Below are 24,832 nucleotides of genomic sequence, written 5' to 3' on the forward strand. Positions count from 1 at the left end.
ACTTAATCTGGTGATACACTGTTTTATCTCTCTTTGTATATGAGCACTGTCTTAAAGAGTAAGTTATTTTGGAACCTTTGCAAAGGCTGTGGGAAGGGCTGTGCTTAAATTACCACAGGTATCAAAAGACAGTGACACTACAGGACACTACATTAGACCCTTGAAAATAGTGTACCTGCAGAAAGTGCCAGTGAAAGTCTCTTTGTTTTACTCAAACATGCAAAGCAGGGATGAGATCTTTTAAATTCTGTTGTGATGCATTGTCTTAAAAATAGTGTGAGAGTGAGGTGGAACAAACTGCAACCTCCCCACCCCCAAACTGCTTTCAGGTCTGCCAGCCTATCTGTTGGTCCTGCTGGACCCGCTGATGCGCCCAGTATTGATGATCCCTCAAAGGACAGATCCTGGCTTTTAATTCTTGGGCCATTAAAGACTGCAAAACATGTTCAAGATTCCCAAGCGTATTAGACTGGCTCTTTTCTCATCTCCCTCTTGAGGACAATCAGTCCCCTTACAAACAGAGCTTGCTTCTAAAAAATACGGTTTATGCTTTCTCAGGGTACATGCTGTTAGCTTGAGTTTTAAAGAAATCACTTTGTTGATTTACTAAAACCGGAACAGTACTTATTGCTGTAATCTTTTATTACTTTGAAATAATGAATAACTAAAGTAAAGTCAAGAAGGTTTCCAAATCTGCCTTCTGGCTTTTCTCTTTTTCTTCTAGGTTAAGCATACGTTTTAGCTTAGAAAAGTGCAATTTGGCATTTCGGGGAGTCTTGGAAGCAGAGCTGGTTGTTGCCTGGCTGGGTACACGTGTTCTGAAAAACAAAAGACTCAAATGTCTTAAAGGTAAGGAAGGAGAATTAACATAAGTAACTATGAAAGTGCACATATATATAATTTGAGTGAAAAATTTTGAACATAAATAGTGTATTTTCATGTGAAAGTGAGCAGTCAGAAGTATAACTTTATTATGCAAATTTTAAGCCAGACATTTCACATTGATGACAAAAACATAATTGTGCATTCTTTGCACATAGTTGCTTTTCATTAGAATCTTTGATTTTAAAGGTTGGAAAGTTAAAATTGATCTCCTCAATCAGACCACTAAAGAAAAACACTTAGTTGTGAATTTAAAGTTTATTAAGTAAGTGATCTGAAATCAGTACATGACGCTCTTTCCCAACAAGATGTAATACACTCTACTCAGCAAAGTGCCTCTTCAAATAGGAGAGAAACAGGTACCTGGGAAATGATGAGGGACTGTTCCCTTTAGATCCCAACCTACTGCAGCTTACAGGTGTCACTTTGTTTGCAGACTGCATTTTTACATCGGGTGTCCTCAGGCTAGATTTAATACTTGGAGTGCCAGAATTGTGTGTCTTGGTAGCCAGAAAATCCCTGCTTTTACCATAATGTCTTGTTGTTTTGTTGCATGAGTTGCAAGTAACCAGCTATGGAGAGAAGAAAGGAAATACCAACCATTCTTTCAGTCTTTCCACCTTTTTGTTATAAAGCCTTTGTAAGAATTATCCAAGCTATTCTCCAAATATCATGACATAAATTAAATATTTGCTTAAATTAAACATGAGATATTAAAAAGCAACATATACTTTACACGTAGTATTTTCATTCAGACTTCTTAAGCCAAAGACATCCTATGAGTTTATCTAGAAATGACTCCAGTCCCCTAGCAACTAATTTCAGGAGACCTGTAACTCTGAATGTAACATTGTACAGTGAAATATGGAAAACAACCCTGTCAAAACAAAAAGATGAAACAGCACCTGAGCTGGATGTGTGTTATCTTGAGTATACATTAGAGGTATTCATATTTTGCTAAAAAACATGACCTACAGTGTGATCTAAATTCATTAGCACATTCTACCCCTGATGAAGTTATATTACACACTTTCCACGGAGCCTTGAGACAAAATGTTTAAATTACCAAACTCTCAAAAATTGTCATCCATAACTAATAATAGCAAGTCTTGGTGAACAAAGAAGAGGCTTTCTATTAGTGCAAAAATACTTATTACAATACGGAGGAGGTTGTAGACAAAGGGCACTTTCTTTTCTATCTGTTTACTTCTAGGCTGCAGGGAACTTCCAGCAGCACAGGATGTTGCAGAGGTGGATCAGAACAGATAATGTCAGACAGTCACAGAGACTCTCAGATATTCCTAATATCCCTGACTGGCATGGCAACTACTCTCATTAAGAGACATGACAGTAATACAGCCACACAACTTTTTAAGGCACACAACTGCACTGACTGAAAAACACAGTTACGTGATGTTTCTGGTTAAAAAAAAACATACTCAAAAGAATGTCACAAAAATGTCTAAGCAGTTTTGAAAACATCTATACCAAATCATTCTTCATTTCAAACTGTAAATTTACCTAAATTCAGATTACTTAGAAAAAATTACATTTAGAAATGCCGAAATAAAACATTTTCAGTTAAGTGTTTTGACTATCTCTAGACATTATTTTGTCAGCCTAACAAACTAAAAAAAAAAGAGAAAGATCATTAACTTCTACAGCTCAGGTACTGATGTATTTTTAGTTCTTCTAAACGAAATTCAGATGGGAAAAAAAAATAGCATGACAAGTTCTACTTGCTAAGAAAGGTATCAAAGGCACACCCTGTCACATTGTTGCTTGGTTTAATTTTCAACCACACAGATTTATGAAAATTAATTTTCATTTTCACAAGTCTCAGGTATTAGATTACAGGGATCTACATTGCTAATTCTGAAAGCTGTCAGTTCCTGACAGTATTTTAAAAACTTAAGACCAGAAATACTTAAATCATAATCCACAGCACAAATGCAAACAGAACTGAGCAGAACACAAGTGCAGCAAACTCTAATTACATCCCAAGATTAGAATATTACCCAGAGTTCAAACTGAACCTATTTAAAACTGCATTTTATACTACTGATATGAATGCACAGTGCATCCTATGAACCTCTCCAGCTACAGAATAAACGTAAGAATCCATCAAAATTCCCTAGGACACTGTTCACTGGTCATCTACACAGACAGTTCTTAACATACACTAAAAGTTTGTGATCCTATAGCAGAAAAATAAAGCAAAGATTCCAGCTTCTCAGATGCTTTTTCTCCTGGTGTTTTTTGCTGCTCAACTATGATCTACAATTTGGAGAGAGTAATAGCAAGTGTGCCTTTCTGGAGTGCCTTTTTCTGCCCTGACAGCTGACAACCTGTGATACTTCCTCAGTTTAATTTTCTGTTATTGACTCTTTAATAATTTTTGGTTTTGCAAATTTTACTCCCCAAACCAGCAGACTCTCATCTAAGAAAACACCAAGTGTGCCAGGAACTGCTGGGCACAATAGGGTGCTGTCTCATTTATTAAAACATGCATTCACATAACCTGTTTTAGTAGTAGTGCCTGCCTTGTCAACACTAGATTAAATGTATACTATTATTCTTTAAATAATAGTAATTAGTATAAAAATAGTAATTAAATCTTATATTCCCGAGTAATTTTAGGAAAAAGAACTGAAGCCCCAAGAGCAGCATTAACTTGTTTAAATTACGTATGTGGTTTAGTTTTGAAAGACTTCCTATAAACAGTAATATTCATACAAATGTAAAAAATTCGATTTTTACAGAAGGTAACAATAATCTGATACAGCCGTGACAGTCTACTGAGATAAATGAAGTAATGCTTGTAAGTTGCAAATATATCTATTTTTAGACAACTGATTAAACTGAAAAAAACACGACAATCTATCAGTCACTCAAGCCCTTCTTCAGAGCTGAAACAAAGGCAGTAAATGTCAAGCTATGCATATGGGCAAAACAGCCTGACTTCAGTCAATGGCATGTTTTTCTTCTTAGGTATGTTTTGGGGTGTTCTTAGCAATGGATTTCTGAGGATTCCAATGGATTTTAGCATCTACACAGCTGTATTAAGGCTCTGCATCTAGTAGAGCTGCCTGGTCCTAGTTCTGCCACATTCGTAAGAAAAAAGGAACAGACAAAAATCTGCCACTCTGGCCATTTTTTGCAAAGTGACGCAAAAGATAGAGTAGCTGACAGTGGAAATGCCAGAGCTTCCTGGCAGGAAGAAATTACTTAATTTTCAGCAAGATCTTAAGACATCTGCAGAGTCTACCCAGACTGCTGCTAAAGAGATGAGAGGGAGAGTAGAACTATTTGTGCAGCTTCTCTGACATGTGGGGTTGTTTTTTTTTTTTGCGGGGGGCGGGGAGGGCGCTTACTATTCTTGTCATGGTGCTCATGATTTCTCTATTGCGGAAGGTAGATTTTAAAAATTTTGATTACAAATAGAAGTTATCCCAAAACAAAGGAAGAGTTATATGCTCATGAAAAAAGAAATGTGTAGGTGTAAGCTCCACTTCTAAGAGAAAGATGTCCGTATCTTCTTTTTTATGCCACTGAAAGGTTTCAGGGAAATATCAGGTATTTGGCAGTTCCAAGTAAATATCCTTACCAGAACACTTCTTGACTCCCTGTACTTTTTCAAAAGCTTTGTCTGTTTCATATTAAGTTTATGGTTCTTCGCCTCTCGTTTAAGAACTTTCTCTATCTGTGGAGTAACTTTCATCTTTGGTTTGAGACGCACCCGGTGGCTATCAGGAACCAGGAACTGGAAGCAGTAAGGACATATCCTTTCTAATCCACATTCATTATCTACAGATTAATAAAGGTAAAAGAGTAAAACTTAAATGACATAATTATGTTTTAGAGGCAAACATTAAAATGGTGTGTTTCTATTTTAACATTATCTAGGTAGATCTGTTTTTATTGAATGTTTCAGATACATCTAGAACACAAGAGGAAGCGGAGCACCAGTATGTGCTCAGCTGAGTGCAATTCATGCCAAGTTTGTGCACAGCAGAAGTCTGCACAATAGGTAACTGTAAATTTTGCTGGAAAAATGCAATTCCTTCCTAAAAATCTTTAACGACGGAGGCTCACAATTCTGCAAGGAGATCCATGCGGTCACACTCTTTTGCCAGATTAGTGACACCAAAGCCTGGTAAAGCTCTTTGCCCATTTAAAGTGCAAGACGATGGTAAGTGTCTCAGCCTGGGATGAAGACATGCTTTGAGATAAATTTCAGACCTAATAATAAGAGGCGTGCTCCTGCATCTGCCTTATTACTTCCTTCTGCCAGGGCCGGACTCGGGCGTCTCTATCTAAACCCCCGCGGAAGCACCCGGACCCTGCTGTCGCGCAAGCACGTCATTTCTGCCAGCAGCCCCGAAGCACACCCTGGCACGTTTTTGTGGAGGCAGCGCGGGGGAATGGGGAAAACAGAGGCAAAGGGAAAGCCTGCCCCCACTGCTGGGGTCACGCCTCTGCCCCTCAGCTGCCCGGGCAACCCCTGTGCGCCGCTCTCCCACCGCAGGAGCCCCCGCCGGGCTGCGCCGGGCTCACGGCGGGAGCCCCTCTCCTCCGCCGCCTCCTGCTGCAGGGCCGCGGCACCACCGCCTGCGCCCGGGCCCCCTCACTCGCCTCGGCAGTTGCGGAGCGTCCACCTGCGTGGAAGAAGGGCACAGCGTCACAGCGCGTCACCCCCACCGGCCCCGGCCACGCGGCGGCGCCCCGCGGCAGGCGCGAGGACGGGGGGCGGGGCTACCCACGCGCGTCACCGGCTAGCTCGCTCCCTCCCCCCGCCCCCGCCAGCCAGCGCGCGCCGTCCCTCGCCGCTTCGCTTCCCGCCGCCGCCGCCCGCCCCGTCCCGCTTCGCCGTGAGGGCCGCCCCGTCCCGCCGCGGGGCGCTTACAGCAGGAACCGCGCCTGGCCCGGGCAGGCGCCCACGAGCCCCTCCGCTGCCGCCTCCAGGAACCGCCGCTCCCGCCCCATGGCGCTGAACGCCCGCCCCGCCGGAAGCCGCCGCCAGCCAGGTCCGGCGGCCGGGGGCGGGGAGGGGAAGGGGGGCATATGCAGCGTTTCGCCGAAGCTCGGCGGGTACCCGCGGCCGCAGCACCATGGTTCCGGGCTCGGACGGGCCGGCCGTGCCCCGTTAAGGGCCGCGCGGCGGCTTCTCCCGGGCCGTTCGGTCGGGTGAGGGGGAACGGGCGCGGCCCTTGCCGCGGGGCGAGCGGGGTGGCAGTCGGTGGAACAGCTCTTGTTTTATCCCTGGCCGGCCCGTCGCCGCCGGGGTGGGTTGCGTTGCCCAGGGTTTCGCGCCCGGCCGGCGGCGGCCGGTCGTAACCGGCGTGTTGCCGCCGCCGCCGCCTGCCTTCCCCGGGACGCCGCGGGCCGGGGATGCGTTGGGGCGGCAGCGACGGCTGTGCGCGGGCGTTGGCGGGGGCCGCTGTGGGGGCGCGCGGGCGGCGGGGCCCCGCTGCCGGCCCCGGTGGGCTGAGGGGACGGGGGCCCTGGGGGGACCGGAGAGCACTCCCCCCCCGCCCCCTCCTGCGTTGCCGCCCGTTGGAAAGCGGCAGGGAGGGATACAGCCGTGCGCAGGAGCTGCCGGTGTGTTCGGCGGCGTTAGAAGTTTTTGTCTATAGGAAATAAACTTTTACCTCAGGGAGAAAAAAAAAAAAAAAAAAAGATGCGTCTGTCAGGAGTTGTCACCGGAAAAATTTCAGTCAGCAGCTCCCGAAAGCTGCTGGGTGTTGGGAAGTGCTGAACATCAGCCACCTCCCGCTCTTATTTAGATGCCTCTCATGAATTTTGGCAGCTGCGTACTTTGCTTTATCGCTCTGCAAATGTGCTCCTATTAAAAAGAAAAAAAAACCCTCGGGTTTTCAACGTTTGATGTGTGTTTTATTAATTCCCTCGGCCCCATTCATTTGCTAGACATTCTTCTTCTTTGATCTGTTGGTAATGGTGTTCATTTAGGAGAGGTATTCATGTGAGCAGGCTTCAAAATTCTATCAAGGAATTTGAATAAATATAATTATTTCTTATTTTCTAACATGGAGTAGCCAAGGGCTTTAGAAGTATAAAAGCATGGGAAGAATTGCATTTCTAGGCTTCCTTTAATAGGAGAGCTGTACAGTGCAGTCAGTAAATCAGGGCTTGTTAATGAAATCTTCATAATAGCTACAATTAGGACCTCTGCTGACTTTTTTTTGTATTAAAAACACATTTTTCAGTGGACCGTTCAGTATGACATTTTTTGTTGCCGAAACAAAGTTGCTGGCTTTGTTGGTGATACTTTTTGTGGAAACTCTACCTTTCATGAGTGGAAGAGCAGGGATGTCACACAACATCTATTTAAAACACAAGCAGCATTCATCAGTCAACAGATTTTTGGCAAATGAAATATTCCCATTTATTAATAGTGGTGGAAAACGAGTGAAAGTATTTTTCAAACACAAGCAAAAATGATTTCAACACTTTTTTGGGAGCTGGGCTTGGTTTTATGATTTTTAACACTGCGAGTCTGTTTTCCCCTTAGGGGACTGGGTTGCAGAGGAGGAATGGCGAGGCGAGGCAGTGCTGTGTTCTCTCCCATCCCATGCCTAGCAAACAGGGTGTGTGCTGGGGAGCTGCCTGTTGCCTGGAGCTGGGACCCGGCTCCTACCTTTCCCTGGAGTGCTGCAAGTGGGCCAGGGCACTGGCACCAGCACCTCGAGGTAACTTTTTTTGGTGAGAAAAGTGCTTGAGTGACTCAGTTAACAAGCACTGTACTAATGAAGCAGTGAGTAATACAATACAAAGGATTCATTTTTATTCCCTTCCCCTCACCCTGCTCTTACACTCTTCTTATCCTTTTTTTTTTTTTCCCCTCAGTCTCTTCCAGTCTGTCTGAAATGCTTATAAATTTTTTTCTTCTACTCCTGAAAGTAGGCTGGGCCATTCCCTTTTTTATGTTAGTTCGCTGGTTTCTCTTTGCATTATAGTCCAAAAAGCCGTACAAACGGCACTGCCCAGTGCCATTCATACACGGTGTATCATGTGTCTTGTCCCAGTAGCTGTCTCACAAGGCAGAAACTATGTTTCTCATGTTAGGTGTGGTGCTGTATGTGCTAAACAAGTAAAACTATAGAGACAAGGGGAAAATGACCAGAAACTATGGCCTCCGATTAATGGCTCTCCATGAGCCCCTTTCTGCAGAATTCCCATCAAAAGTCAGTATTCCTGTGCATCCGGTGCTGGCAGGACCAGACCCTTAAAACCAGATAACCCTCAGCTCCCTGGTACGGTATTTATGGCATCAGTGGGGTAAATTCACCCGCATTTCAAAGCAGAATGCATTCATCTCTACTTTTCCCTGGCTTTTGTTCACAAAAAAAAAAATGCATTAGCAGACCCACGTTACTAACTGCTTCCTGCTTCTGTTGTTTAGTGTTTTGTAGCTACCACGGCTGACCAGTGAGCTGTAAATCTCGCCTGGTGTTTTGTAACAAAGGAAAAAATAGAATGATTTGTTTTGACTTTTGGTCATCGTGTATCATTATTGATTTGAGGGAGGGCGGCAGAGGAAAGCGTACTGGGTATCTGTTGCTTGCCTTTTCTCAAGGAAGGCAGTGGTCGCTAGCAGTCAGTAGAGGGCAATAGAGAAATACAGTTTGTGATACCTAAAGGATTTTAAGCACTGATTATGTGTTTACAGAAAAGAAAAAGAAGAGCCAGGAGGATAGGTTGTTCAGTTTACTACTGGAGACCTGACTGTGACAGACCACTAAGAAGACAAAATTTTCAAAGAGAGCAAAGAAGACCTTCTGCAGCATCTGCGAGTCTCTCCTTTTTTTCTTCAGAGTTACGTAGGATAACTTAGCCAGAACTTATTGATGACTGCATGTTCAGTGGGACTCGGGAATGGACTGGGCGATGCGGGAAGGCACTCTTTGGAAGGAACGGAAGAGGAGGCATTTCAAAGATCCTGCAGGTGACTGAGGTGAGCAAACTCACAGCTTCTCTTTCAGGTGAGATAATAGGTGTTCAGTCAGCTGTATAAAAGTCATGAGCAAACTGAGTGATTGAAATTATATGAGAATTTTGCTTTTTCGGGCATGCTGGTGCAAGACTAATTTTATCTTGGAAAAAAAGGATAATGATGCTACAAGGATAAGCATTTCTAAGCATACGTTATTTTGGAGACATGCTAAAATTGGTGACTTGTTTTATGTGTAATATACTGTATTATAACTGTTTGAAACATGCTCATCATTTTACAAGGTTTATGTGTTATAGTTCCTAGACTCTAGTTTACAGAGAAATATATAAAGAAAATGTGACTATTGTTGTTCCTTTTAGAGGGTTTTTTTGCTAAGCTTTTGGACAAATATGACTTGGAGAAATTTATTAAGAGATTTTGGATGCATGGTGGGAATGCCCTCAGATTCTTCAAAGGCTTTATTATCAGAAAGATACTGAGAAGTGATAACAAAGACTATAGCAATAACAAAAGGAGTTAAGCCACAGAAATCAAGGGGCTGACAGAGGGTTGGGAAAGCAGAAAAAAACAAGGGACTAAGTTAGTAAATAAGCATATGAAACACTTTTCTCTTGCCAAGATCTCAGCTGGTGTCACCATAACACTTGGAAAATACCCTCAGGATGCCGGGAACCATTAAAGCAGTACAGATTATCAGAGGATAAACTTCCACTTCAGCTGCTGCTGGTGCCAGAAGTGACCAATAAGAAACGTTTGGGAAATGAAAGATGAAGAATTGAAGCATTGACATTCTGGGGATATCACAGAGCAAGTGCAAGGGTATCTAGAGGTCAGTCAGACAGTACCCATATGAAACAAGGCAGGCTGATAAATAAAACAAATAAATCATATTCTAAAAAATACTATCAGCTTTGAAAAGCTAATTAAAGGAAAAGTTATTTAGTGTTCCTCCTGAGCCTGGATTTATTTTCTAAGTGGTATGATAGGTAAGGCTACAGCACAGTGATTTATCTGTGCTTTGAGTGCCAAAATATGTAAAAGATTAATATGATGATTTTTTCTTTCAACCTTGTTTAGAACAAAGCTTTGTTGCAGTATGTACCTGAGGCAAGTGAAAGATAACCTGTATAAAACATGTCACTGTTTTCCATGGGCTGGCAACATCCATCTGACAGGGAAGAGACTCAATGAATATCAGAATCCCCCTGATCTTGAAAGCTACAAGTTCCAGTTCCAGTCTCTAATTCTTTCTTCCTTTCGTTCCATTTCCAGTGCTCTAGATTTTGTTGTATACCTGCAAATCCATACTCTCAAAAGATAATAGAAATTAAAGATGGTGACATCCCTTGACAGGACAAGGGGCAATGGGTGCAAGCTGGAACACAGGAGGTTCCGCATAAATATGAGGAAAAACTTCTTTACGGTGAGGGTGACCGAACACTGGAACAGGCTGCCCAGAGAGGTTGTGGAGTCTCCTTCTCTGGGGACGTTCAAAACCCGCCTGGACGCGTTCCTGTGTGATATGGTCTAGGTAATCCTGCTCCGGCAGGGGGATTGGACTAGATGATCTTTCGAGGTCCCTTCCAATCCCTGACATTCTGTGATTCTGTGTATCGAACAAAAACCTCGGAGACAAACATACCTGCAGTTTAAGGAAATCCATACTTGTGTACCAACTCTTCTTTAAAGTAGTCTCTTGTACAAATTATTAGTTCTTTGTCTAAACTGTGAAGCTCTAGGGCAATAAACATTCTCTTACAGCTGATACTTATTTTCCATCAAATTAGCATGACTGCTTGTTGGTGTTTGCTGAAGAGTTTTCTCATATCTCTACAGGTATAATCAAAGGGAATTTTGTAGTGGGGAGCCACACAGGTCAGCGGCTGGGGCTGAGAAATGGGAGGTACTGCCTGTTCAAGTCCAAACTTTGCTTTGCCTCTGTGTGACTTTGTGGTATGTTAGGCCTTTTTATGGTCAGTTTATGAAGTGTCCAGCCTGGCGTCTTGCCCGTGCTAAGGGCTAGGCTTTGAATGGCAGGCTGCAGATGTACAAGGAGGCCCTCCTTGCATAGAAGTTATGGGAAAGGCCATCGTTTGGTTGCTGTGTCCTTCTGTACATAGACAAATACACTCCTATGCCAGTTCTGGATATGAGTCCTTGTCACCTTGAGTGATAAGAAACTGTTCCTTAATTTTCAGTCACAAAACAGTTGTCTAAAAATGTTGAAATCTGAAGCTGAAGTTCCACCTGTGAAACAGACGCTGCTAATTAATGTGTTAATTGTCATGTAAACCTTTTGCTTAATGAGATGTGAAATAGCCGCTACTGTTAGGAATATCAGTGTGCACAGGAGTTTGTCCCAAGCGCTCAGGGTCATTTATTGCTCTGCTGCAGCACAACCCAGGGCTGCTATTTGAGCCTCTTGCCAAAATAGGAATATTTTACTTTCTGATGAGTCATCTGGGTTTCGCTCAGACCTCATAAGGTTCCCCCACCCTGTTCTTCTTTGCTGTACAGTCCAGCCCCTGCCCTAGAGGCCTTGCTTTCCCAGCTGAAAGATGGGGTGGAACCCTCTTCAGCAGCTGTTGGCTCCGTTCCTTAGTTAACTTGGAGGGGACTGCTAATGAATGATACAGAGCATTTTCTGTCACTGGAGCTGAACGTCCCACATTCCTAGCCTTTTCTGGCCTGGAGTGTGGCAGAGCAGTGCTGGCAACTGAGTCGGAGTTTGCCACATGCTGTGCTAAATGTTACCTGTATCAAGACAGAAAGGGAACTATGTCAACCAGAGGAGGCAGCTGTAGGTATTTTCCATATTGGTCATGTTTACTTATGAACAACACAGAAGAGCTAGATGTTTCAGGAAAACATTTCTTGCCTTTTTTTTTCTTTCTGTTGTAAAAAGGGGATAGGGGAAGTCTTAATTTTTTATTTCTTTTTGCTTTAAATTATTTTATTTTCCTTTTAATTCTGAGTGACCTGTTCTAAGGTGGCACTGGTTTGAGCATGAGGTTGGACTAGATGACCTCTAGATGTTTCCAACCTTACTCTGTAATTTTCAACATTCAGGCTCTTATTTTGGATCCTTCCTGACTCCAGATTACCTGGGAGAAGAAAAAAACCATGACTATTTTAAGATAATTCTCTTTCCCCCCTAAGTTATTATTTTAATTCATTTGAAAATGGACCAGAGAGACTAAAAACCAGGTGCCTCCAATAAATAACTGTGTCATGGAATAGTTCTTTGCATTTGTTGGTTTCTGGGCTTTGCGTTTCTGGGTTTTGTAATAAATGCTTCGGCTATCACGTTTAGGCTGCTAAACAGAATTGCTGTTATGCAGAAATTTAGTCAGCTGAGGGCTAAACCGTTTGAGGGCTGTACTTCCTGCTGCAATCGAAAAGTGGCTTCTCACAACCGTTTATAGTATCCAAAGTTGGTCTCATGTCTGAGAAGCTGGCATCATTGCTGATTCTTCCAGTTTTATGCTTGGTGAGTCAGATGGCAAGAAGGGGTGGAATATTTACTGCTAAATTATGGGAAATAATATGAACTTGAAAAATTCATATCAGTTTTTAAGTAATCAATTATGGCTAAATTCATTCAAAATTAAACTGTTTGCCCAGCTGACATCCTTAATTCGTCACCCTTGCTAAGACTGAGGTCTTCAAAACCATTTACAATAGCTAAACAAACATATCTTCCATTAGATTTGATTATAAAGCCTGATAAAGTGCACTGAAGATCTGAATCTTTAGAGATGGCAGTGATGGATATAATTTAGACACAGGTGAGGTAACAGAATCAGTCTGATGCTTAGAGTGAACTTTAAGCCAGAGTTTCACAGTTAAATGTGGGTGGGTGGAGCAGCACTCATCTGCTTCAAAACTGCTGCTGAGGAACGGTGGTAGCACAGTGTATTTTATCTGCATTGGGAAGAGAGCACTTGAGTCTTCATTGGCTCGTGATGTGGCATTGCCCCCAAAACGTACTCCTCTTTTAAAAGAAAAACTGGAATGGAGAGGATATAACTACTTCATAAGACTGAAGCAGCTACTGTAAAGAGGAAAAACTTCACATGACAGTAATTTAATTAGACTGCAGTATTATTGTCCCGACTAGTGATGGAAAACAGGAAACTTCTTCAGTGAGGTTTGTATTATAGCTGCATAATTCCCCAATGCTGAAAGGAGCTAGCCTTTCTAAAGTTGGCCTGCATGTAAGGCCCTCTGCTTTCCTGTGCTCCTCAGAGATTTTGTACAGGAAACAAAACAGCAAGGGGTAGATGATTCAATAACATGTTTTTTTCTAAAACCCCAGAGGTCTCTGCTTAAGCATCCCAAGTCAGAAAAAGCTCCGAGTAGTTATATGCACATATGTTAAACAAACATCATCAGAGTTGTTGTTAACTTGCTACTTGTTTGAAGTGTGGGGAGGGGTTGATGCAATCTCCAGACTTCTCCAAGAAGGCCCATAGGCATGTGTTTTTATGTATTCTTTTCATTATTATTAGATAATGCCAACAGTAGTGTTCATGTATGGTCTGCATCAGTGTCCTGAAAGGTCATTTTGGCCCTCAGGGAGGGAAAGGCTTGTTTACCCTCTTTAGAAAAGTCATTTTAAAGTAGCCAGGCTGATGGCATGGCAGGCATAACAAATTTTGTCAATTCATAACTTGCCTTAGTTTGTGCAAATTAAAAGTATTTTTTTTCTTTTCTGTGTCCTTAAGCAAAGTTTCCCTGATTAAAATATATGTATTTTGAGTTTTTTTATTAATCTCACCCGTCCTTCTAAGCCAGTCTGAGATCTCTGCAATCCTTAGCACTGTTTGGAAAAAAAAAGATCTGGTTATTAAGAGAGCGTGGGTAAAAGATAGGACAGTGGAAAGCCTGAAGAAATAAAGGTCCAGATAGAGATGTACTGGCAGGTCTATGAAGAGCTTGTCACAGTGCCTGTTGGCTCTCTGCTTCTGTTTCATTTGCTCTGCTGGTTAATCATTTGCTTGAGTGCTCAGGTACCATGGTGATGGACACACTACCAGTGCCACAGACCCAGCATGCTGCATATTCATTAAAACACTATTTTTGAAAGGAAACCCAAAATAAAGATAACTTTTGAAAATCCTCAGCATAGCTAACATTGCTGTTGACTTTCCTCTCTAACAGTAATTAGCAGTATAGGCTTCTTCCTCCCATGTAGGTTTTTCATTCTGCTGTTGATATCCACAGCTTTTTCAGGAAAACATAAGTGGTTTGAAAGGCTACAAACTTCTTCCATATGTTGAGTATAGCACATTTGTGCATTGGCCTTTCTGTGCAGCTGTTGAGATGCTTGTTCCATTGTCATCAATATTAAAATCAGGGAAAGGGCCTTGAAATAAGAGCCAAATGCATCCTTGGTCTATAAAGCCCCACCAGTTTACTAGTGTGACCTTGGTGAAACTAGGGGTATAAAGTGCAACTTTGAAAATCCTGGCCAGCAACTAACTGCTGGAATGCCAGTTGGCAAGCTGTTCTTCCTTCTCCAAATACGAAGCCTTCTGCCTGAATAGCTCCTATGCAGCGTCTCTTCTGCAGTGTCACATTTTGAGGGCTGATCCTCACAGGGACCTCTCTTGCTATTGTTACTTTTTATTGTGCAGTGCTATTTATATCTCTGAATATTTATAGTGGCCACCACTGGAAAGTTAGCACTGAGCAATAGTTTCCCACAGAGGGCATTACTGTGCTAGCATGCCTCCAAGATAACTGCACAGAACTTAGAAACAAATGTTACCTCTTTATCATGAGTACCTTATGAGTTTGCTCCTGGTTTGATATCTTGAATTGCTTCACAATGCTGCGCTCTGAACGCTGGTGCCTGGAGCAGATTGAACTAGCGTACTGGCAGTCTGTGAACCTCCAGCACATAATGTGCCCAGGAGGCAAACTAAACCACAGAGGAAGGAATCAAATAGAGCTAGGTGTAAGGTATGTATCCACTGGAGCTGGATAATTGTTCTTCAGACTCCACTGATTATAAAAGCTTGCTTTAACTTTTGTTGCAACCCTCAGGAAAAGACATCCTTTCCCTCTTACATTTCCCTCACATGATAAAAAAGTACCAAATATTTTTTTCAGGCCTATCTTACCATCTGCTCAGACAGCAATTGGCTTACCAATTGGTGTGGGCCAATTACCATTAATGTATGGTAAAAGCGTGCAGAAGAGCTCAAAACTCAGACAGTGATGCAGGGATGCTGTTTATGTCTCCCTGGCATGAGGTAGGAAGGGCCTGTGATGCACTGCTTGCCAGAAGCTGGAGACACTTACAAGCAGTGTGAAGACAAAGCAACACCATTTGAATCTCCCATATTACTGATACAAAAAAACCCCCATAGTAAAGACACTAAATATGACAATCCTGTTAACATGTCTGAGCAAAGGGTGAGTGAGATTTGTGGGGACTTTGTGTGTCAGGACAGTGGTCTCCTCCCAAGCCTAGTTCCTGTAAGATCTGAGCTGATGTTGTTGCAGGGGTGGTGGGAGAGAATGCAGGACTTAGCCTTTAAGGATTTAATTTGGAAGGCATTGGAAGTGGGTTCTCCTCCTCTCTGTCCTTCTGCAGTATGGGACTTTCCACCTTGGCACCATCCAGTTCTTGAACTCTCTAGGATCCACAAAACCTTGTAAAATGTACAGGTACAGCAACTCTGCCCTGCTCTGCTCTGGTGTTTTCCTGTGGAGAAAGACCAGCCCTTGAGGCAAGTGGAAAATGAGCACTGTTTGCCTCTTGTGCCTCTCCTGACTCCAGGAGCCAGTGCAGGTAGAGTCACACCCCTCTCCCAGGTGGAAGTTGGGCCAGACTGCCCAGGGAGGCACCAAACAGGGTGCAGGCTAGTATTGTGGGGCATCAAGGTAATACTTCAACAATCCTGGTGACCGTAGTGCATTTGCAAAACTGGGCTGTGGCATCAGAATATAGACTACTACTATTGAGATGGCAAACATGTACAGTGCAGAATCTGTGAGTTGTCCTGTAAAACGCCTTTGTTGCTGTGATCCTGCCAGTCATGCAGGCAACCCTTCCTGCCAACCGTTTCCTCTGTTTCATTAATCTGCAGCAATTTCTTTGGTGTTCCTTTGAATTAAATCTGAGAGGTATTCATGACATTCACAGGTACGGCTCAGTTAACTCCCTCTTCCTTCCCTTCCCAAGGGTGTTCCATTTTTGAGAACCACCGTAGGAACACCTGAGAGTTGAGCATGGATAGAGGCATTTCCTGCCAGCAGATCTGTGCAATTGTGGGTTGTATTTTTTTCATGGACTGTTTTCTGGAGCTTGGCAAGCCTTTGGAATCTTTCCTGGATGTGTAGTTCTGGATTATTCACCAAATTTTATGAGCTGAAGTGAGAATAAACATGAGCTTAGGACTCCGAGCTCAAACTCAAACCCAGGCTTTCCCAATGTGAGCCCAGAACTGAGAGTTTTAATTTGGCCCTTTATGGATTATGATCCAGCAGCAGAATTAGGTTGTGAACCTGAACGCATCCAGGTTCTGTGATACTCATGTAAATGTACTTAGCTTAGTGCTTGCAGTATGTTTACAGGCCTGCTATTCATTTCTAACTAGTGGCGTTTTCCTTTTCGGGGCTACGGTGGGAGAAGCTGTGGGCTTTACCATTGGTATCGGTTTGGTACCTTATGATGGTAACAAAATCTGCAGATGTAGAAACATGATAATGCTCAGATATGAGGGGTCAGAAGTGAGTCCATTTTTAAACAATCTTAATGTCTGTTGGAATGGGCAGAGAAAGAGTTTATGTTGCACAACAGCAGCCATTGACTGTTTACTTTCAGAAAAGCAGATCTGTGATTTTTCTGTCCTCAAACACTTGGTAATTTTGGTTTAGAACAGTAGGCCCAAATCCAAACTGAGTTCAAGTTTTCCAAATGTCTAATTAATAACAGGTATTGGTATACCTGGAATTAAAAGTATGTAAGGAAAGGAAAGCAATTACCTGGTCTAGTGCTGAAAGGGTTAATGAGGAATTAAGCAGGAAACAGAAAAGGCTACTAGAGTTATGTTTAGTTTTTTCAGTTTTGTTGCCGTCTGCCAGTCCTTTACATGAGTGCTAAAAATGTCATTAAAAAATTAAAAATATATTTTAAAGACCAATTTAAGAAACTGAACATGTAATACTAACTTTGGAAAATTGCAGCTCTATTTTCTGACACAGTCTTACATTTGTGACTAAGGGAAAACTTGATTATTTCAGTGGATTTCTGGAGAAGTAGATGTGAATCTCAATTTATCCATTCTCATTTTAACAGATTGACTTGGAAACCTTCAGTTTCAAAGAAGGTAAAGGTGTCAGAGTGAGTTCATATGGAACAGATGGGTTTTCTGGAAAAAGCCTCCAATTTGATAAACTTCCAGAAAAAAATTACATGACTGGCAGGAGACAAAGTACCTTCGTTGTGAATGTTTGCTGGTCCCACTGAAGTTGATGCTGCTTTGGGAATTGACTTCAGCTGAGATTAGGGATGAAGATGCTGATCATTAAAGCTGTGTCAGCTTCTCAACAATGAACTGATGTTCTTTTTGACTTAAGTTCAATGCTCTTTGAATGAGAACCCTTGATTTACATTAAGTGTTTCTCAGCTGTTCTTGTGGGGGTATTAAGCTGATGTCTTGCTACTGTTTGTGGAGCTGCCACAGAAACAAGCAAAAAGAAAAAAAAAAAAAACAAAAACCAAACAACACCTCCCTCCAGAAAATATTGATTTAAGTTTGGTGGCTGGGGTTGAATGTGCTTGTCCTTCCCTCTTGCAGCTGCAGAACATACTGGCATTGTCGGTGGGTCTTCCGACAGCTCCCTTTTGGACCATTGCCAATCCTGCTTCATGGATCAGCCAACAACTGCCTCCTGAATTATGCTTGCACCTGTTTCCTCTTCTTCTGGAATAAACAGTTTTGTCTGAAAAGAGCATTGACAAAGGCTGAAGTTGCGCACCCAGCCTAGTCTACTGATATAAAGGAAATCACATTTTCTTGATGCTTGTAGAATGGAAGTGGCAGCTGTTACCATGGAAATAGTCAATTTACAAAAGAAGAAGTTTTGAGAAGGCTGAACATCACTACTAATCTAAGAGACTGCAGTGAAGACAAAAGGTTAAAGTTGAAGATGTGCTAATTAGGAGATAGCTGTGTTTCTGATAATGTGAGGATGGATACAAATGAATTCTACTTGATAAAAATACTGTTGTCCTGGCTAATCCCTTGAACCTATTAGTTTGAATACAGAACATGGATTAGATTCATCCCTAGTATAAATCCACTGATTTGTGTTCAAATAGGTGTAAACTTAATGGGTATAAATAGTCACTGTGTCCTGGAAAGGTGCTTTCAAATACTTCCTTAAAACGTATTTTAAGAGTTATTTTTTCACATTGCCTTTTTGGAGACATTTTCCTGGGTTTTGTTTCATATTTTGCAAATACTGATGTCCTCTCTGTCCTTTTCTCTCTGCTCAACACATTTTCTGAGGTGCAGAAATTACTGTGGTTCTTCAGATTTCTCCTTAGATGTGCTAAAAATGTTATCAGCAAATAGAGAAAAGGCTTTGTTATTTCCACTGCACTTCCTCTGTTGATTGACTCTGCCAAGACAAATGAATAATAGAGTAAAATCATCATCTGCAAACAGGAACGTTTGGGCTGCTCATACAAAGTGCCAAATCTTCACTCTCTTCAGGAGAGGTGCATCTCTCCACAAGTTCTGAAAATACAGCAACATACTATTTCTGTTAAATCTTTCAGTTTTAAAGCACTGAAAACCCATCTGACAAACTCCATCTGAGCAGTTAATAACAATTTTAAAAAAATTCCACAGTTTGCCCTGGATTATTTCCCAAAAGACATGTTCTTAATTAAAGGTCCTGTTGATTATATTTGTGTGGGCCCTAACTATTCAAATAATTGGGCCCTATATTCTTCTGTTTATTTATTTTCACTTACAAGTAGCCGGCATTATCGCAAAAGGCTTTATCTGTATAATTAGCTTTACATGGATTTTGTAATGAAGACTGTATGTGAAAAACGGAATGGTAAATGTTGTTGGATATGTCCCCCAAAATGACACCAGTAACATCAGAGCAGTAAAAATATCACTGCTGCACCATTCATGGAAGAGCTAAAGAACATTCTGTGACCAGTGAACGCAAGCAATGGGTCTTTATAAGCAATTGTAAAGGGCGTTATAGCACGTGATACTTCCAACTGTATCTCAAGCTCCAACTTGAAGGCTGTAATTTTGCCCTAACTCTTCTCTCTGGGAGATGATTTGAGAAACTCATAGGCTTATTGCAAGGTCCTTTCTTTACAGCCTAGATGAATGTGTGGCATGTATACTGCCTTCCCCCCCACCCCATGCTATTGTTGCTCTTTAATTTAAATAACACTTCTCCCACCTGGAGGTGTCTTCCTCAAGGCATTTCTAGGCAGCAGTTTTATCCTTAGCACTTTTATTGCTAGGCTAAACAACTTAGTTAGTATCTTTGGATAGAGAATCTCCATTCCTTCACTCATTTTATAAGCTATTGTCTGAACTTTTTCCCCATTTGAGTTCATCTTTCTTAAACGTGCATAGGATTTCAGGAGGAGGTACCACCCGCACTTTGGACATGATCACAGATGTCTCCCAGGTTCTGCTGAAAATCTCTGTCCTCATGTCCTACAGTTTCACTTGCCCTTTTCATCATGTTATCCATTTAGTCATCCTCTCATTGGCCACTATGGTTCTCCTTTGTCTCTACCTAGTCATCTCCCACGTTACATTTTAATTTTCTGCACATGACCTTGCTGTTTAGCCCATTTCTATGGCTCCCATCTTCAAGCTGCTCCATTTGTGTAGTTTCACCACTTTTCTGTATTGACAGTGCAAGACTGCCCAGGTACTCTTCTTTGGGGGTCACAATGATCAAGAGCTATGAAAGGACAGCAGAAGCCCCAGGATGGTTCGTGAAGACCCTCACTGCTAATCTCAATTGACTTGATGCATCCCTTCTTAATGGCACTTACCTGTTACTACTTCTCCTTTAGCTGTTTTTTAACCACCAAAAAAGTCTTCTCCTGAGTCCTCAGATTCCTTAATAATGTATAACATGGTGTCAAATGCATTCCTAAAGTCCTGGAAGATGACATTTATTACACTTCATCTGTTCAGAAAATCGCTTACCTCATCTAAGAAAATTATATGGATAGTTTGTATGGTGTCCTGTTGGTAAATTGCTGTTGCATTTTATCTTATTTTTCATTTATCTCTGTGTCTTTATATATTGTCACTCTCAAAATGTATTTTAAGGCCTTTCATACTAACGAGTTCAAAGAAATAGTTTGTAAATTCCCAACTGCATTCTCCTCTCGTTTTTCTTCACATATTTTTTTAAGTAAAGAAACCATATTTACTGTTTTTCAGTTTCACTTCCAACTTGATGGTGCTATTAAAAATATTTGTCACTGGACCAGCATTACACGTGTCAGAAATTTTTAGAAGTCAGAGAGAGTGATTAACCAGACTTCAAGCTTGATGTATGTAACTTTTTGAGTCGAGCTTTTGTGTTAGCTGTGGTAGTTTCTATTTGCATACTCACGTTCTCATTATTCACCCTATCTTTCTCTCTAAATTCAACTTAAAACTTCTTATTGAAAACTGTGGCAAAATTCAGGGCTTTTCCTTGTGTTGTCTTTAGTCTCTGCTCCATCCTTCTTCCACAGTGGCACAGCACTTTTCCTTTTTTTTTTTTTTTTTTATTTATGCTGCCAAGGAGCCTTTTACTATTTGTTTTCATATTCTTTGCAAGATACAGCTCAGTTGGGTTCTTGGCAGTTCAGACTTTATCTTTGTACTTCCTGACTTCTCAGATGTTTTTAGTTTGTGGACAGTACCTTTGGCATTCTGTGTGGACTCTGCTTATTTCCAGTAACCTTCTTTTTGACATGGTTATTCGTTCAGGTTAGACCTGGGATCTCTTCTTACAAAGTCCCGCTAGTTGCTGGCTGCAGCTTTGTAAAAGCTGCTTGTTCAGTTTACTGTCCTTCTTCTGTTCTACAGAACAGGCATAACTTGAGAGGGCTTAAATGCTATTTTTATTGTCATTTTACAATGCTTTACTATGCTAGTGCAATTCTTAAGTTCCTGTGCCTACCTTGCTTCTCTTACATAAATAATCCTACTCATGTCATAATCAAAGCTATGAAGATTATTTGAGTGAGAAAAGGCTTGCAGATCAGGGTTGGCATTCCTTAAAGTACTTGCACCAGGTGCAGCATTTTCTCACAGTGATGGCTTTTTTAGCTGGACTGTGAAAGCTGTTTAACAGATAGCGTGCCGTATCAAAAGAAGAGCAGAATATTTTGGAAGATGAAATTGCTTGGAAACCAAAGGATGCAGGGATTTGTCCAGGTGCCCAGTATTTCTCTAATAGCCTTTTTGCCACTTCACTCAGGTTTTATTTCTGTCTTTTTAAGTATCATCAGATTTTCTTTTGGCACCCTGGTGATTTGCAAATGTACGAGTACTGTTCTGAGTGCTCAGGAAAACGGTCTTTCACAGAACTAAATTGTTGCATGGAGAAAGTTCCTTGGTAACTACTTATTACTGGCATTTTTGTCAGGTCTCAAAATATATCATGGCTGTGTTACATTAACAATGGAAAAGCATATTCAGCATCAGACTCTGCCCCAAAGAGCTTGCAACTGAAATATGTAAAATACATTCTGGGCCAAAGGAAGCAAACGTTTTTTTACGGTCACTGTGAAATGTGGGAAATAAGCCAGAGTCACTCATCTAGGGCATGACCAGCTGAACCCAGTCTCCTTGACTTGTCCCTCTCTCTCCCAGTTGCAGGAAGATTTTTCCTATTTTCATCCACTACAATCATTAATAGGAGCAGGAAATTTCAGTAGGATACTGGGAATGGAAAGAGACAAAATTTCATTTATTTTCCTGCTGTTTCACTTACTTTAATAATTGTCACTATATGACAAAGTAGTTGGTAGAAGGAGAAAGCATGCTATGTTCTCTTCTGGCGCCATTGCATTTTTTAGCCAGTCCAGTAGGGGAATACATATTAGCTATTAATCTGTTACAGGCAGAAGGCAGAGTGTGGGTCAAAACACGATTTGGCTGTTAATTTACAAATTTTGAGCAATAAGCATGAAATGACTGAACAAAGAATTAGATGACAATGCAGAAAATATTTTTTGGTATATAAAATCTTCCTTCTAGATTGAGCCTATTCATAAGTAATATTACACACAATTCTGAGAAGATACTAGGAAGTCTCCGTGCATTTAGATTTTCAGATTAGCTGGTGAGCTGCACAACTGTGATCTGAATTATGACTCTCCTGTGGCTTCTACTTATAAATCCTGTTTCCACGACAAATAAATTACAAAATACATTTAAAAACATGAGTTAGTGAATAAGGATTTTTTTTTAAATCTAATGGACACAGCTAATTTGAATAGTGTTATGTTTTGCTGTGGGAATGAAAAAAAAATGCTCCAAATTTCTTCTGTGTATGAATACATCCATTTACTTCAGCAGCATCTCAGTGAATCGAAGTATGACCAATAAAACCTAGCTGGAATGTCACTCATCTTTGTGTCAGAAGGATTCAGGAGAGATTAATGAGGAATCTGTGTGTGATTCAGTACTTACTGATGTGTTAACTTCACAGCAATGCAGGATCCTGGGTCATAGGAAAGAAAAGGAAACAGAATTTTGTTTTGAAGGGTGTCATCTCATATACATACAAAGCTGTTACGTCCCTCTCTGGCAGCGAAACTACATATTCTATTTACCAAAAGAACAGCAACAAATCTCATAGAAGTGCTCACATAATGTTATATTAAGGAATTTCAAAGAAATTCTGATCAAGATGTTACTCAGGCTATGAATGCCTACAGAATTGTCAGGTACCAGCAGAGTGCTGCGAAGAGCACTGCAAGAGGGCTTCTGCTGGCACCAGTGTCACCCAACAACTCTTGTGCTCAGTAATTAATCTCAACAAAAAAACAAATCCAAATAATTTTACCACGGGAAATGTTTTTTCCCCAGTCTCTTCTAAAATAGCCAACACAAATCTTTGTTTTGTGCTCTTGTTCTGGTTTTTTTTTTCAGGGAAGAGGGAGGTATTCAAACATTTAGAAACTTTTTCATCAAGAATGTGGAGGGAATAGGTTAAACAGGGATGATAAATCATGGTAATGGAAAGCTGCCCCTTCCAGTATATGTGCTGGCTTTCTGAGCAATATTTTCAGAGAACGGGATCTTAGCCTTAGGATTTGTACTCCTGCATGAACTTTTCAGGAAACAATTCTACTATGTACATCAAGGACACTCCCTCTGTTAACAGCCTGTTAGAGCGATGGGTGTTGATTTAAAATCCAGAGAGATAAAAATAACCTGTTTAATTTTCAGACATATGAAATGTACAGATCACTAGTTGAAAAAATGTATAATTTCTTTTAATGTTTATTTGTTAAAAATTATGCATATTTTTGCGTTCACTTATACGTCTGTGTTGATTTTTCTTAGCTTTGGAGAAAGAGCTACAATACAAATAATGTGGCATAGGTATTTACTCAGCAGTCTGTCCAAACAAACTGGCCTGATTAAGGTGAAAATTTTTCATTGCAGCAGTTTTCTGTCAGTGCATTAGGAGATTTGTAGTGAAAGGCATGTTGTTTTTGCAGGTTTATGTTAATAAAAAACAAAACCACCTCAAAACCCAAATATTCAACCACAAAATCATATTCTTTTTAATTCCAAAAAGGCTCCATAATACCTTTCGAGTATTACAAGTTAGATGCTTATTGCTCCTGTTCTACTTAGGGGCCTGTTTTCCTGTCTGGACCTAATCTTCCATGACATGCCACTATCTCTGCTTTATGACTATGGACATAGCCTATTCTCTGATGAATCAAGGGAAATACAGTCTAATAATGTACCTACATGAGGGAATGAGAATATGAGTCACTCATACTTTAATATCTGTGAGGCCCAAAAGCTTGTATTTAAAGCTTCCCAGGAAAATGGAATTCTTCTCCACAAAGGAAAAAAACACAAATATTTTTAATTACCTCTAGACACCTAGTTCTCATTAACTGTTGAATACGTATGGTGACTTCAGTGAAATTAGTTCACAGGAAATGAGTTTAGGATTTGAGCTGTGCAAAAACCTAGCGATGCACATGAAAGGCTCAGTCTGAATTTATACACAAATGTCTTCATCTGATAGGAGGAAGAGTGGGGTGATGGTGAGTTAAGAGCATGTTGTGCTATTGGTATTCTTCAGCCATACTCTCTTTGTACAGAGAACTTTTTTGTTGATGGCCCTATTAATTCTTTCTCTCAGTTCGTAGCATATGAGACAAAAAGCATTTTTTACACAAACATTGTGCATGTGGCATGGCCCACACAACTGAAATCCATCTGTGAACTACAGTGTCAGCTTGACATCAATTACTGTCTGTGGCTCTAGGATAGGTATCTTTAAGCGTCGAACAACAAGCAGAAGTAGTATTTCAGAGCCTTGAAACCAGCTGCTGGTCTGAAAACTCTCCAATTTGGATCGAATATTCTCAGCTTGGATTGCTTAATCAATGCTGTGTTTTCACTTCATCGGCAAAAACTAATATAAAAATAAAGCTTCTCTATTAACAAATTGTTTGTCATTTCCAAGCTGGCTGCAGAGGTCTATGCAGTCATTTCTACTGAGTCGCTAAATCTTTATGCCTTCTCCTCTTTGGAGGGTCATTAAGCTTAGAAGCATTAGCCTCTACAGGGCTGATCAGGATGGCTTGTTTTAAAACATGTCAAAACTGTTGGACAGCAACTTATTAAAAACTTCCACATTCTGACTGACTGGGCATAAATTAGTGCTGGTTCTGTTGTTATTATTTTTAACATAAGTTGCAAAGATACTTAT

General features: G+C 41.2%; 1 protein-coding gene and 1 long non-coding RNA gene across 4 annotated transcripts; one reads left to right on the forward strand and one right to left on the reverse strand.

Moving 5' to 3' along the window:
* Positions 1-624: 624 nt before the first annotated feature.
* On the reverse strand, positions 625-5,914 carry C3H18orf21 (chromosome 3 C18orf21 homolog). 2 transcript variants are annotated; one of them, XM_068397099.1, is made up of 5 exons: positions 5,789-5,914; positions 5,518-5,540; positions 4,490-4,689; positions 1,246-1,454; positions 625-818 (listed from the first exon to the last, which is right to left on the reverse strand). In XM_068397099.1, exons 1-5 carry the CDS (start codon positions 5,866-5,868, stop codon positions 665-667), a joined length of 666 nt encoding a protein of 221 aa, XP_068253200.1. In that variant the 5' UTR covers positions 5,869-5,914; the 3' UTR covers positions 625-664. The 2 variants fall into 2 exon arrangements, with proteins under 2 accessions (XP_068253200.1, XP_068253201.1); XM_068397100.1 differs by lacking the exons at positions 5,518-5,540; positions 5,789-5,914 and adding an exon at positions 4,978-5,513.
* Positions 5,711-18,057, forward strand: LOC137661522 (uncharacterized). 2 transcript variants are annotated; one of them, XR_011047872.1, is made up of 3 exons: positions 5,711-5,909; positions 8,573-8,857; positions 17,671-18,057. It is a non-coding gene; the product is annotated as an uncharacterized lncRNA (long non-coding RNA). The 2 variants fall into 2 exon arrangements; XR_011047873.1 differs by lacking the exon at positions 17,671-18,057 and adding an exon at positions 17,169-17,295.
* Positions 18,058-24,832: the final 6,775 nt, after the last annotated feature.

The sequence above is a fragment of the Nyctibius grandis genome, chromosome 3 (assembly GCF_013368605.1).
Source record: "Nyctibius grandis isolate bNycGra1 chromosome 3, bNycGra1.pri, whole genome shotgun sequence".
Classification (NCBI taxonomy): Eukaryota; Metazoa; Chordata; class Aves; order Nyctibiiformes; family Nyctibiidae; genus Nyctibius; species Nyctibius grandis.

Bases quoted from the DNA above. Each gene is read 5' to 3' on its own strand.
- C3H18orf21 (XM_068397099.1), bottom strand. From the start codon at position 5,868: ATGGGGCGGGAGCGGCGGTTCCTGGAGGCGGCAGCGGAGGGGCTCGTG. The intron at 4,690-5,517 runs GCGAGTGAGGGG...ATTAATCTGTAG, and splicing joins GACGCTCCGCAACTGCCGAG to ATAATGAATGTGGATTAGAA. The intron at 1,455-4,489 runs GTAAGGATATTT...TTCTCTCCATAG, and splicing joins GGGAGTCAAGAAGTGTTCTG to CTGGTTACTTGCAACTCATG.